Below are 13,462 nucleotides of genomic sequence, written 5' to 3'. Positions count from 1 at the left end.
GTCCTGTGGCATGCTGGTGGAGAACTGGCACAAACGGCAACCTGAACGAAGCTCCAGGAGGTAAAGCGGGCGAGTAGAGGACGGGGAACCGATGAGCACCCTCCACCACCGAACACATCCGAGGCACAGAACAATCTCCAGATATGTCCCCTCAAGCGAAGATGATGAAGAAAACCATGTGATGATGATAATGTACATATGATGAAGAAGTGCCTGATAAATGCCCACAATATATTTAGCGCTTAGGGCTCACTCAGACTCACTGAAATTTTCCTCAACTGGACTCACTCAGACTCACTGAAATATTTCACAACCGGACTCACTCGGACTCAAACTCACCAAAATATTACTCGCCCGGACTCACTCAAACTCACTCATGGCTCGATCTGAGTCGTAGTGAGTTGACTCATGAGTGAGTTTGCCGACCTGTGACGTATGCTCGCCATGCTATTACCACAGCCAAAAGGGCACGTCAGATTGCCCATCGACGCCTTTCCGACTCGCAAGGGCACCACAAAGATACGACAGCCACCACCAGAATGCCCATTTTAATCCGGGTGACCTCATCCTCGTGTGGTCTCCATCTCAGCATGTCTGCCTGCCCGAAAAGCTTCTGCTTAAATACTCCGGCCCCTACAGTGTGCTACGCCACGTGACTGACGTTACGTATGAAACAGCACCTCACGACCCTGCCGTGTCTTCCGCATCTTCAGGCGTCGTGCACATCGCCCGCCTGAAGCCATACTTTTTGCCGAACACCTTCTAATAAGCGCCGGGTCGGCGCTTTCGCCACCTGGGGTCGATGTTGGGTTGTCGCAGCTATCACTATGGTGAAGTGAGGGAAGAAGAGGAGAACGATGTGGGCTGGTAGACAACTGTCATATTGACTGTTAGCCTACTTTCCACTGTAAATGACTTGTAAATATTCTCACGACTAAAAGCTGGCAGATTGACAGAGGACAACGAAGTGAGGAGCACGAGCAGCAACCACTGTCTCTCTCTAAGCCGACGTTGAAGCGTCTGCTCTTTTGATCTGTCAATACAGACCTTGTTTTCCTTGTCGCACCGTGGTCCTGTGTCCTGTTCTTTCCGCGTTGCGACACTGGTGGAGGTACTGGACTTCAACGCCTGATGCTCAACACTCCTCCCCGGAGCGGCACTGTCAGCCCAATCCCGCAAACCGTTCCTGCAGTGGACACCCCTGTCCACCGCTACAGTCGCCAACTGAGAGGCCTAAGTCCCGAGGCAATCCCCCTGGAACTTCCCTAGCCAAGGACTCCGTTTGGAGATATGGCAACCGCTGGCGCTTCACAGGTGACTGTTGAGCAGCCTCGGATTCGTGAGACCTTCCACGGTGAAGCTTATGAGGACGCGGAGGATTGGCTCGAGCAGTATGAGCGAGTCGCCAAGGTGAATCATTGGAACGTAGAGCAGAAGCTGTCACGCGTCTACTTTGCCCTGGCAGACAGCGCTCGTATGTGGTACGAGAACCGGGAAGCCACATTGTCTTTTGGGATGCATTTCGGCAGCAACTTCTTGGAACCTTTGCAAACAGCGACCGTCGTGATTCCGCTCAACAACTAATCGAGTCGCGCATACAAAAGCCGAATGAGAGTGTCGCCATGTTTGCGGAGGATATGACCCGCCTGTTTCGCCGAGCTGACCCCGAGATGCCTGAAGCTAAGAAACTCCGCTATTTGATGAGAGGCGTCAAAGAACAGCTTTTTGCCAGTCTCCTTCGCAACCCACCAACAACCGTAGCGGAATTCATCAAGAAGGCTACAACCAGCGAGCGAGCGCTCCAGCAAAGGTGCCTACCACGACCGACCAAACAGCGCATCGATAAATGTCTCTGCTTTGACTGCCGGCAGCGAGTGTTCTCTGCGTGAGCTCATTCGCGAGGTCGTTCGTGAGGAGATCCACAAACTTCTTGTGACTCCACAAGAACCCGCAATGGATTCTGTCGCAGAAGTTGTGCGGCAAGAAATCCGCCAGGCATTGTCGTTGCCCGAATCCCCATCACACCAGTGGTCTGTAAACTCCGCATCTGCCATCCGTCGTCCAACTCCAGTGACACACAACGCGTCACCATTGCCTTACTACAACGTCACCACTGGCGTTTGTGGTGTCCTGACTTCTTTCTTGTGTCCGTGTTTGCAAGCCCTGTCTTTTTAGAATGAATACTTACCAACTAGCTCAGCTCTCTGTTATTCTAAGTCACCACTGGGCCTTACAACGAGTCATTGACCAGCGCTCTTTCTGTCTACTCTGCCCTTTTTTTCTATGTTCGCGCGCTGCAAAACCCTGCCAGCGTACAATCCGCTGCCGCCGACTCCACAGCCTAATGTGCCTACGGAAGCATCGCCGCTCTACCCTTCGCCAACATCTGCAACTTGGTTGCCAAGGATGCCCACCAGTCGACCATTCGTTCGTAAGACGGACTTGTGGTGCACCGTCGACCGGCGTCCACTTTGCTTCCATTGCGGAGAAGCTGGCCATGTTTACCGCATTTGCCCGTATCGTGGCCAAAGATATGAGACCTTCGCACCGACCTTTCCTCGTACTCGTTTTAATAACCGACGTGACAGCAATGCATGCCCGCAAGCACAGACACTAGATACGCTATATCGTTGATCCCACTCTCCCTCTCCTGCACCAAACTCACCGCACCACCGCAGTTACGCCGATGCGGTCCGGGGCAGATCGCCTAGCCCTCGTCGGGGAAACTAACAGCAGTGACCTTTGGGGGGAAGGTTGCCGCCCGTCGAGATGCTACAACACCCCCAACGTCGTCAGTACGACACAATACGACGGACGATATGACGGACGATACGACGGATGATACGACGGATGATACGACGTTGCCAACAGCAAAGGAAATCGTAAGCGCCAACTTAGACGTTCGCATAGACGGACGCCCAGTAACAGCGCTGGTAGATACTGGTGCCGACTTCTCTATTATTAGCCGGAAACTCGCCGACTGTCTAAAGAAAGTAAAAACTTTATGGATGGGCCCCAACATTAGAACTGCGGGGGGTCAATTGGTGACGCCAACAGGCAAATGTACCGCTCGAATTAATATCGACAGTTCGGATTTCTTCGCTACTTTTGTCATTTTACCGGAATGCTGCAAAGATCTGATCTTGGGAATGGATTTCCTGCGTGAATACGGCGCCGTTATAAACATTCCTGACAGATTGGTTACGTTTTGGATGGCCCCTGGTCAGATTTCGGATTCGCCCTGTACAGATCAACAACATAAACCTCTGCGTGTCTTCGACGATGACGTCACCATCCCACCGCGGTCAAGCGCACTTGTGGCTGTGACATGTGACATGCCAAGCAACTCCGCCAACATTGCCGAGCAAATTCCGACGCTGCTTTTCAGTCCTGGATTGTCTATTGCAAGAGGCGTCGTGAACCTAAACTGCGGACACACGCAAGTCCTTGTCACGAACTTCAGCTCCGAGCGCCGACATCTTATGAGAGGTATGGCAGTTGCATACCTGGAAGAGCTCGCTGAGGTGACAGACTGCATGACTGTTCAGCAAGATGATTCAACGGACCTGCCGCCCAGACCTCTATCTGTTGATGTGGGCCCAAGTTTGTTGCCTGCACAGAAGCAAAGCCTTCTCAAGCTAATTAACCAGTTCCAGGACTGTTTCTCTTCGACTTCCAGAGTTCATCAAATGCCGTTGACGAAACATCGAATTATAACAGACGACGCGACCAGACCCATACAGCAAAACCCGTACCGGGTAGCTCCGCGGGAACGAGAAGCCATTGAGTCAGGTGTGACAGATGCTTCAAGATGATGTTATTCAACCGTCGAAGAGCCCTTGGGGTAGTATTAGTGAAGAAAAAAGACTGTACCTTACGATTCTGCGTGGATTACCGAAAGCTCAATCAGGTCACAAAAAAAGGCATTTACCCGTTACCACGTATTGACGATTCACTCGATCGACTACGGCATGCTCGTTATTTTTCGTCGATGGATTTACGTAGCGGATATTGGCAAATAGAAGTCGACGAAAGGGACCGGGAAAAAACCGCATTCGTGACACCTGATGGTCTTTATGAATTCAAAGTACTTCCACTCGGCTTGTGCTCAGCACCGGCAACATTTCAGCGTCTAATGGACACCGTGCTATCAGGCCTCAAGTGGCAGACGTGCTTAGTGTATTTGGACGACGTCATCGTATTCTCTGCGACATTTGACGAACACATGAAGCGACTGCATGCAGCCGGAAAAATGCCACTTTGGCTTCGAAGAGCTTCTGTTCCTGGGGCATCTTGTCAGCAGTGAAGGTGTGTGGCCTGACCCCGAAAAAATAGCTGCCGTTGCAAATTTTCCAGCACCAACTGACAAAAAGGCAGTCGGACGATTTTTAGGACTGTGCGCCTACTATCGACGCTTCATTGAAAACTTCTCACGCATTGCCTCGCCACTGACACGCCTCATCAGAGAAGACATCGCATTCGTATGGGATGACGAGCAGCAACAAGCGTTCAACGAGCTGCGGCAATGCCTCCAAAGGCCACCGGTCCTCGGACACTGACGAAGGCGCCCAGACAATAGTTCACACCGACGCCAGCAATGTCGGCTTAGGAGCTGTACTCGTGCAGCAGCAAGATTGCACTGAACGAGTAATCGCTTATGCGAGCAGAACCCTTTCCCGCACGGAAGAGAATTATTCCACCACAGAAAAAAAGTGTCTTGCGGTGGTGTGGGCGGTTATAAAGTTCCACCCATATTTGTACGGCCGTCCTTTTAATGTTGTCAGTGACCATCACTCCCTTTGTTGGCTGACGAATTTAAAAGACCCATCAGGACGATTAGCGCGCTGGAGCCTTAAGCTTCAAGAATTCGACATGGCTATTGTCTACAGATCGTGGAAGCGACATTCAGAGGCCGATTGCCTTTCTCGTGCTCCATACGAACCTGCGAATGTAAAGATGACGACGCAGCCTTTGTCGGAGTTGTAAACACGACTACAATGGCACAGCTGCAGCGAGACGATCCGGAACTGGATCCCATAATTCGTTTTTTGGAGGGTTGCACTTCAGCTGTGCCAAAACTGTTTGCGAGAGGACTATCATCATTTTGCTTGCGCAACGACGTCCTGTATAAAGTGAACTTTACGCCGAACGGAAACGACTACTTACTCATTGTTCTGACATCTCTAAGGAGCGAAGTATTACAGGCATGCCATGATGAACCAACATCCGGCCACCTGGGTTACACACGAACGCTGTGCAGAGTGAGGCAGAAATACTACTGGCCAAGACTGACGGCGACCGTTCAACGGTACGTTCGGACATGCCTTGATTGCCAATGCAGGAAAGTACCGCCCGTCAAACCAGCAGGCCTGCTCCATCCTATTGACGTCCCTGGTACTCCATTTGCTCAAGTCGGAATGGATCTCCTAGGCCCATTTCCAACCTTGTCGGTGGGTCGTAGATGGATTACAGTAGCCACAGACTACCTTACTCGCTACGCCGAAACCAAGGCTCTGGAGAGGGGCACTGCAAGTGAAGCAGCTCGATTTTTTGTAGAGAATGAGGCATGGCGCTCCATCAGCGGTAATAACTGACAGGGGAACTGCATTCACAGCCGAGCTATTAGAGACAGTTTTAAGACTTAGTGGCACATCTCACCGGCGAACAACGGCGTATCATCCACAAATGAATGGTCTGACGGAGCGCCTCAACAAGACACTTGCGGATATGCTTTGCATGTACGTCGATGTGGAGCATAAAAACTGGGACAAGATCTTGCCGTATGTCACGTTCGCATATAACACGGCTCACCAAGAAACAACATGAATGACACCGTTCCGCCTTCTCCATGGTCGTGAAGTGACAACTATGCTAGATGCTATGCTGCCAGTCATAGCGTAGTTTAGCGCAAAAAACAGGCAACAGACGAGTGAGAGGACAAGGACACAGCGCAATATGCGCTGTGTCCTTGTCCTCTCACTCGTCTGTTGCCTGTTTTTTGCGCTAAACTACGCTATGACTGACTCGTTCCAACTCGCCCAACAAGCAACGTTGCTATGCTGCCACATGAGTGCAAAGGAGCCGAAACGGATGCTGTTTACATCACCCAGCTTGCTGAAGAAGCCCGACAACTTGCACGCATACGTATTCGTCGCCAACAGGACTACGATTCAAGGCGATATAATCTTCGTCACCGACCAGTCTCATACACGCCGGGAGAGAAAGTTTGGGTCTGGACTTCAATTTGACGTTGTGGCCTATCAGAAAAGCTGTTAAGACGGTACTTCGGGCCGTATAAAGTTCTCCGACGTCTCACTGGCGTCAACTATGAGGTTGTTCCCGATAGTGCTCATGGCTCAAGGCATCAAAGGCATGCACCAGAAGTCGTGCACGTGGTTCGGATGAAGCCCTATTTGTCCGAATGAAATCCTACGCTGCCAGTGAGTACAAACCACTGTGGTTATGAAGCATCGGGACGATACTTTAGGCTGATGTCACAACTAAAAGCCGGCAGATTGACAGAGGACATCGAAGTGAGGAGCATGAGCAGCAACCACTGTCTCTCTCTGAGAAAGACTACGTTGAAGCGTCTGCTCTTTTGGTCTGTCAATACAGAACTTGTTTTCCTTGTCGCACCGTGGTCCTGTGTCCTGTTCTTTCCGCGTTGCGACAATATATTCGCAACAATATGTATAGGTGCATTGATTATTCATTAATAATGACAATAAAAATGACACAGATACTTATAATAAAATAAAAAGTATGTGCCCTGGATTACATATGCTTATCACTTGCACATATGACCATAGTGTGATCACTGTGTACGTGAGCGCACGCAAGAAAGCGATGGTTGAGTCCCCCCCCCCCCCCCCCCCCACGAAAAAAAGCCTGAGAAATTCCCAGTAACCCTTCATCTTGTCACTACCAAGAGAGGCAGTCAGTTTTCATGATTCTCTGGAAAGGGAACGTGCTGGCATGACAGCATTGTTTGTATATGATGGCATTGTTTACCAGTGCCCACTTGTGAACAGCTGTAATGACGACCCTATGGGCAATCGAGTATCGAGCGGTCGTCACCCTTTGAGAGATTAGAAACCAGATGGACATCAGTTTTTGTGAGCGCATTGAATGGAAATTGCTGCCCACAAGACGAAACCTAAACTTGCCACTGCGCACGAGTGTGTGAGTGATAGCCAACAAATTGGCTTAAACAAACCTTAGAAATCAGTAAGGGTAGCGATGTGGGCTTGTTAGTATGTCATTTTCACTTTGTAGTAGCGTGGCAAAAAACAAGGCGTCGGACGACGCACTCCTTCCCTCTGTGTGCTCGTTGTTTGCCATGCTATTATGAAGTGGAAAAAAAAGAACCCTTACAAAGCATACCAAAGGTCAGTGGTGCAAGAATATTCCTTACATCCATGCATGGTGAGAGCCTTGCTAAGCAAACAGGCGATGAAAAATAGGCTTTTTTTTTTTTTCAAACATGCTGATGGCACCATAAATGTTCAACCTCAACCATTGTTTACAGGCGGCCACACAGTAACGTCATTGACCCAAAAGGGCTAACAGCCATCAACCCAGTTCTTTCTTCGACATCTCTTTCTTAAGTGTCCTCATTGGCATCAGTAAGTGAACAATTCAATTCACATATTGTTTAGTGCTGCCATTGTGGCTACCTAAATATCAAGGCAAGTCAAGAGGACTGCAAGATGGACTACCATCAATCTCGTGTTGCTTTTATAATCCCATGGATGGAGTGTTGCCATGGAACCCACTTTGAGCGATGGGACTGTATGAAAAGCTTGCCTCGTTTTACTCTACCTTACACAGTTTTAGAACAAGCCTCACCAGTTATGTCATTCTTTCTGATGACCATGGCATGCAGACTGTGTTTGAAACCTCCTATTCGACATACTGTGCTGCCGTAACCAGTATGGCTGCTTCCTCATAGGTGGCATGATCCTCATCTGTGACCACAATGAATACCGCAAGTGTGCCAAACTGTTCAAGATCCCTGCCCTGGACAAAATGTTTGATGTGCTGCATGCCCTCTGCAACCTGCTGGTGGTGGCACCGGAAAACCTCAAGGATGTTTGTCGGGACGACCAACTGGTAAGGATGACCAAAATCATGTGGAGTGCTTATCACAGTGCTAGAAAATGAGCCTGGCAGCGAAATTACAATACTCTGTCAAGCTTTTTCTCCATGACTGTGCCCTTCTATACCCCTTGCCAGAAGAATCGAGCTGTGCCCTTTGTAGCAGCTTCGATCATCAAACGTGTGTAACTCCGCTATTACGGCACCGTTTCGAAAAATTCTCACGGCTACGTGTTCATTGTAGACTCGTGCACAACTTTCACACTACAACTAAAGTTCCACCTCTGGGTGGTTGAGGGGCCCTTTAAAATGCATATTAAGCCTTTTCGTAACCGTGTCTTGACCAGTGTGGAAAGCGTTAACAACCATCACTGTTTGCATAACCTGCAACCGATAGATGATGGCTTGAAACATTTTTGAGGTCCCTTTTAATAAAATAGAAGCAATGTTGATAGAATTATTACTAACTCCACCACATTTTTGACATCAAGAACTTAAATCATTATAAAGTGAAAAGTACCATCTACGCTATCTAACCCAGCCTAACCTAACCATAATTTGAGATTCTCTTACAGTCTTCACATCAGTTATATGATAAATTTTAAAACACCTATGCGTAGATATAAAAATCTAAAAAAAATGTTTTAGGTGTCGTTTAAGTAGGGGGCCTCTAGCACAGAAGCTCAATATTGTAACCACTATGACATGGCAATCAATGGACAGCACCTGTTTCATCTGTGTCGTCCTTGTAGTCTTCACGCTGTTTTTTACTGTGAATCAATGGAAGGAACAGAAACGCCCTTAAGAATGTCTTCGCCCTTTTTTCTTGCACATTTTTTATTTCAGAAAATATTTTTCAGCATTTTAAAAAGCAAATATTCTTAACATACTTATTTAACTTTACTTCCACTTTATCCACTTTACTTTCTTCACATTTTTCGTCCACTTTACTTTCTTCACATTTTTTCGTCCACTTTACTTCCTTCACATTTTCGTCCACTTTACTTTCTTCACATTTATATTCTAAATACTACAGATAACACCCCCTGTACTTTCCTTGGCGTTATTGTCTGTTAGTTCTCATTAATATTATTTAACTGTGCTTCACACAAGGAGACAAAAATTTTGAGGCTCATATTACAAAACGTTTTTCTTAAATTTGCACTCTGTCTAAATGTATTTAGGAGGATAAGTAGGAATATGTGTGTTGTGTATTGCAGGCAAGCCTGGAGAGGGGTGTGTTAGTGAATTTTGTTCAGCTGAGGACAGACTGCAAGGTGCACAAGCTGGTTAACCAGTTCAAGTAAGCACGCTTGGCCTGGAAGTGCTTCGTTACAGCACTGCAATAAAGTTTCCAGCCTGCCCGGATGGAAAGACATCATGCTATGGCAACTTTGAGTTGTCTTCTTTTATTCAAACTGTGTGTACAATGCCGTCTTTTTGCAAGCAAGTTCAAGGCGTCAGGTGCATCCGGCGACATCGTCTTTTTTGCCATGCAACAGAGCCGCAATTTAGAAGATGGAACAGATTGTCATAGACAACACTCGACGACCTGAGGTTGTCCTGAGGATGCCCTACCCAGTACGAAAGAACGACCTGAGGTCGTCCTCAAATGAACCTCGACAGGTTCCAGTCAAGTCTATTTATCCGGCCCCAGATCATACCCAGGTTGTCCTGAGAACAACATTCGGGGATATTTTTGGTATGCGTTCAGGTCGACCTCAGGACAGCTTCAAGGCTCTTTTTGGAATGTATTCAAGGCTTTTAAGAGGCATGCTGTGCCCTGGAAATGTGGTTTTCCAATGTGACTGTTTTCCATAAATGAATGAGAAATTTCAGCCGTAAGACTAAAGCATGTACTTACTGTTTCAAAGAGCATACTTTGAGTTTTATTCTTAATTAATAACAAAACTCAAAGTATGCTCTTTGAAGCAGTAAGTGCATCAAATTTACTGAGCTTTTAAAAGCTCAGTAAATTGCCACACCAGACGAAAATATAAACACACAGTGAAACGCAAAGCTTTTCTTATTCATATCAGTCTCAAACACCGAGTCCATGGAGCTTGGCAAAATGGGGTTGCTTTGATTGAATCTTTTCATCTGAGGTCTCTGGAGATGGGCAGGGTACTAGAGGAGACATTAAGAGAAATAATGAGCAGGACATTGTGAAATACAACAAAACTGACAACAAAACAGCAAAATTGACAAAAGGAAGAGTTAACGCCAGATAAACAGAACCATTGCGAGAATGGCTCCTAAACCACTGTAGGCATGCTCTTGTCAAGAAAGTTGCCTCTCAGCACATGTACAGCAAAAACGTCACGAAGATATAAATGTCATACCAGCCGCATTGTGATGGTTGCGTCAGCTGCCAGCTTTTTATGAAACTTCTCAAGGGCATCCGAATCTTCAAAAACTTTGCTCAGTAGATATTCTTCTCTTGCAACTTGTGATGCAGTACTGCACAGTTGCCGCTGTATTGTATCGAACTGCTGGCTTTGGTGCTCCACCATCACCATGGGCGTTTCCAGGATTCTAACTCGTTGCTTAAATTCTGAAAGCATATGACAATAAATGTAAAAGTGTTAATTTACAAGAAATTTTGCATGCCTAGGCGGGTCACCAATCGTACGTGTCACCATCAACATTATAAAAACTCCATCCTTCGCAAGTGACTGGAAAACCCAAATGATTTTTGATAACTGCCATAGGCCTCCCAAGCTCGGCTAGGGGGCGCTGCGTCGCACGCGTTTCGCCGCCTTTCTTGCAAAAACCGGTCGCTCCTCTCTCCGCACCTGCCTTCTGACTGCGCTGTCTCCGCACGTTCACGCACCCTGCACGCGCTGTTCTCTGCTCGCCGTGCACGTGCAGCTTCACGTGTCGCTTGCTCTGAAGGTTTAGAAAGATCCCAGAGATGGAAAAAAACGTTTTAACGGTGGGAATCTTACCAGGGGAGGACGGTTGATCAACCACCTTTTCGGGACCGAGCAGGTCGTCAAGGGCGATGCTGCTTGTCCGAGCGCTACGTGCGTGCCGATGCTGAACGGGCACATTTCTTTTACATGAATAGGGAGGTGACTGCGCGAGTTCTGTAATTATGTTACCGGTAAAACGCACATTCGTTGCGGCAGTCGTGTCTACTCGGAGCTGTCAGCAAACATCCCGCACGCTTTCGCGTGCGTTTTCTATTGACAACTTTTCGATTGCTTGGATGCCAAGTTTGTCGTGCGGCTTTAAATTTATTATGAGCTCAGTGTGAAGAGCATCAATTTACATCTGCCCTGTTGAGTCACTGGCTGCATCGCAATGCGCAGTGTTCAGTTTCGCGGGAGTTTCACTTTTGCCGAGGTTTGCATCGAATGATAACAATGTCGGATCGCAAGTTTAATGTCACCTTGGATTTTTTAGAGCTCCCTTTGACAGCATAATGATACGCGCAAAAAAAGAAATAATTCATGCCCACTTCGACCATGCATGTTTCTTGCAGAGGCGTGTTTCATTTCGAATAATAGAATAATATCGACGCCTGATCACGCACCGTGTTCGCTTATTCGAATGTCGCTTTGGTTGTTTCGACAGCTCGCTTGGTCAGCATCATACTACTCAGGGGCGTAGCCAAGGGGGGGGGGGGGGTTCAAACCCTCCCCGCAAATATTCAATTTTGCTTGCGTATATGTACACGCACACATACAAACGCACGCACGAGCATATATAAATAATGGTCGGACCCCCACCCCCACCCCCCCCACCCCCGAAAAAAATTTCTGGCTACGCCCTTGATACTATACAATACCCACTGGGATCGCGCATGTTTATGATTATGCCGAGATTTGTGCCCGATGATAAGCGCATCTGAATTCACGAAGCCATCGAAAATTTAATTGCCGCCTTGGTTCTTTTTTCAGCTCGTTTCCAAAGCGGCAACTGTATATTTCCCGCGGCTCACACGCATGCAAGGCTTTATATTATGTGCCGCACGCATGACATTATCACAAGACACGCCGTGGTGGGGGACTTCGGATTAATTTCGGCCTCTGGGGTTCTTTAACGTATACGTAAATCTAAGTACGCCGGTGTTACTGCATTTCGCTCCCATCAAAATGCAGCTGCCGTATGCGTGAATTGAACCCATGACCACGATCTTAGCAGCGCAACACTTCAGCCTGCTAAGCAATCACGGCGTGTCGCATGCAAGGCCAATATAAACGCTCAGTGCAAACATGCAGCTTAATTCTGTTTACGGGGAGCCGCGACGGGAAATGTACCGCAATCAGCTGAATTAAACACTTAGTACTCACAGTACGGTGTAATAAGCCCACATGCTCCGCTGCTGTCACATTACAAATGGTTGACTCAAAAAGCCAGCGCGCAATCTCGAAACGTACAGCGGCTGTCTATTTGTTGTAGCTTCGGTTCACAAACGCACTTCCCTTTCAAATGAGCACGATCACCCCTTTCTCCCCGTTAATAGTTCGTAATAGTGTGTACGACAAAAATTGCTTCAAGGTGACAAGACCGCGAAAGCATCACGGCGAACTGCCATAATCCACTCTTGACGCCTCTGCTCCTCGCACTGCTTGCACTGGAAACGTTAGAACATGACAGGAAGTTTTTGGCTCTTCGTCATTTTTAAACTTTTGTGACAGCTCACAGTGCAGCAGGACTGCATGCGTGCTTTCGAGTACGACGAAGGAACGGCACCCATAGCGTGAAAAATGCGAGATAAAAGCCCCAGGGAGCACGTTCTCTGCGCGCGCAATGGGAAAACCAAGCAAGAGCGACCCGTCCGAGCTACCGGAGCTTTCCCCTCTCTCCGCTGGGGCGGCGGACGGCGCTGCGCAAACTTGAGCGTTGGAGTAAATGCGCGTGCACACGTCGCAGCGATCACGCTGAACATCTTCACGCTCGCAACCGCAAACTATAGTGTTGCACACGATAGTGACACAAACGAGTTCAGAAAAACTTCGGTGATCTTCAGACTGTGAAGAAACACGGGAAGTGAACTCTTGGGTACTCGCATAAACATCACGCAACACAATGAACACCATGGCATTGTCGCATGACATCGTCAGCTTTGGCAGCGCCGACTTACTGTCAGCACTGTTTGCTATGCGTAAACAGGCATTAGCGCATCTATTTCTTTATCGTCTAAACCTGCCGCCATGCTGCTTTCTTTGTAGACGTCGGACTTTCTCGCTAAGTTAACACCAAGCTACAAACAAACAAACACACACACACACACACACACACACACACACTGTACACCAAGCCAAGTGCTTTAGCGGAGTGTGCTGAGCGGAGGGGGTTTCCTATGGGAGGAGGGTGGCAGGGCCGGTGATGCCTTCCAACTTTGGCCGGCAGGCGG

At 48.1% G+C, this 13,462-nt stretch overlaps 1 protein-coding gene across 1 annotated transcript in view; it reads left to right on the top strand.

Annotated features, from left to right (window-relative positions):
• Positions 1–9,448, top strand: part of LOC119402514 (exocyst complex component 5) — a 154,241-nt gene extending 144,793 nt beyond the window's left edge. Inside the window, exons 13-14 of the mRNA XM_049418683.1 lie at positions 7,952–8,112; positions 9,318–9,448. Coding sequence (XP_049274640.1) covers positions 7,952–8,112; positions 9,318–9,404 — 248 coding nt within the window. The 3' untranslated portion in view covers positions 9,405–9,448. The remainder of the gene's footprint in view (positions 1–7,951; positions 8,113–9,317) is intronic.
• Positions 9,449–13,462: the final 4,014 nt, after the last annotated feature.

The sequence above is a fragment of the Rhipicephalus sanguineus genome, chromosome 8 (assembly GCF_013339695.2).
Source record: "Rhipicephalus sanguineus isolate Rsan-2018 chromosome 8, BIME_Rsan_1.4, whole genome shotgun sequence".
Classification (NCBI taxonomy): domain Eukaryota; kingdom Metazoa; phylum Arthropoda; class Arachnida; order Ixodida; family Ixodidae; genus Rhipicephalus; species Rhipicephalus sanguineus.
This window is presented reverse-complemented; position numbering and strand designations above follow the sequence as displayed.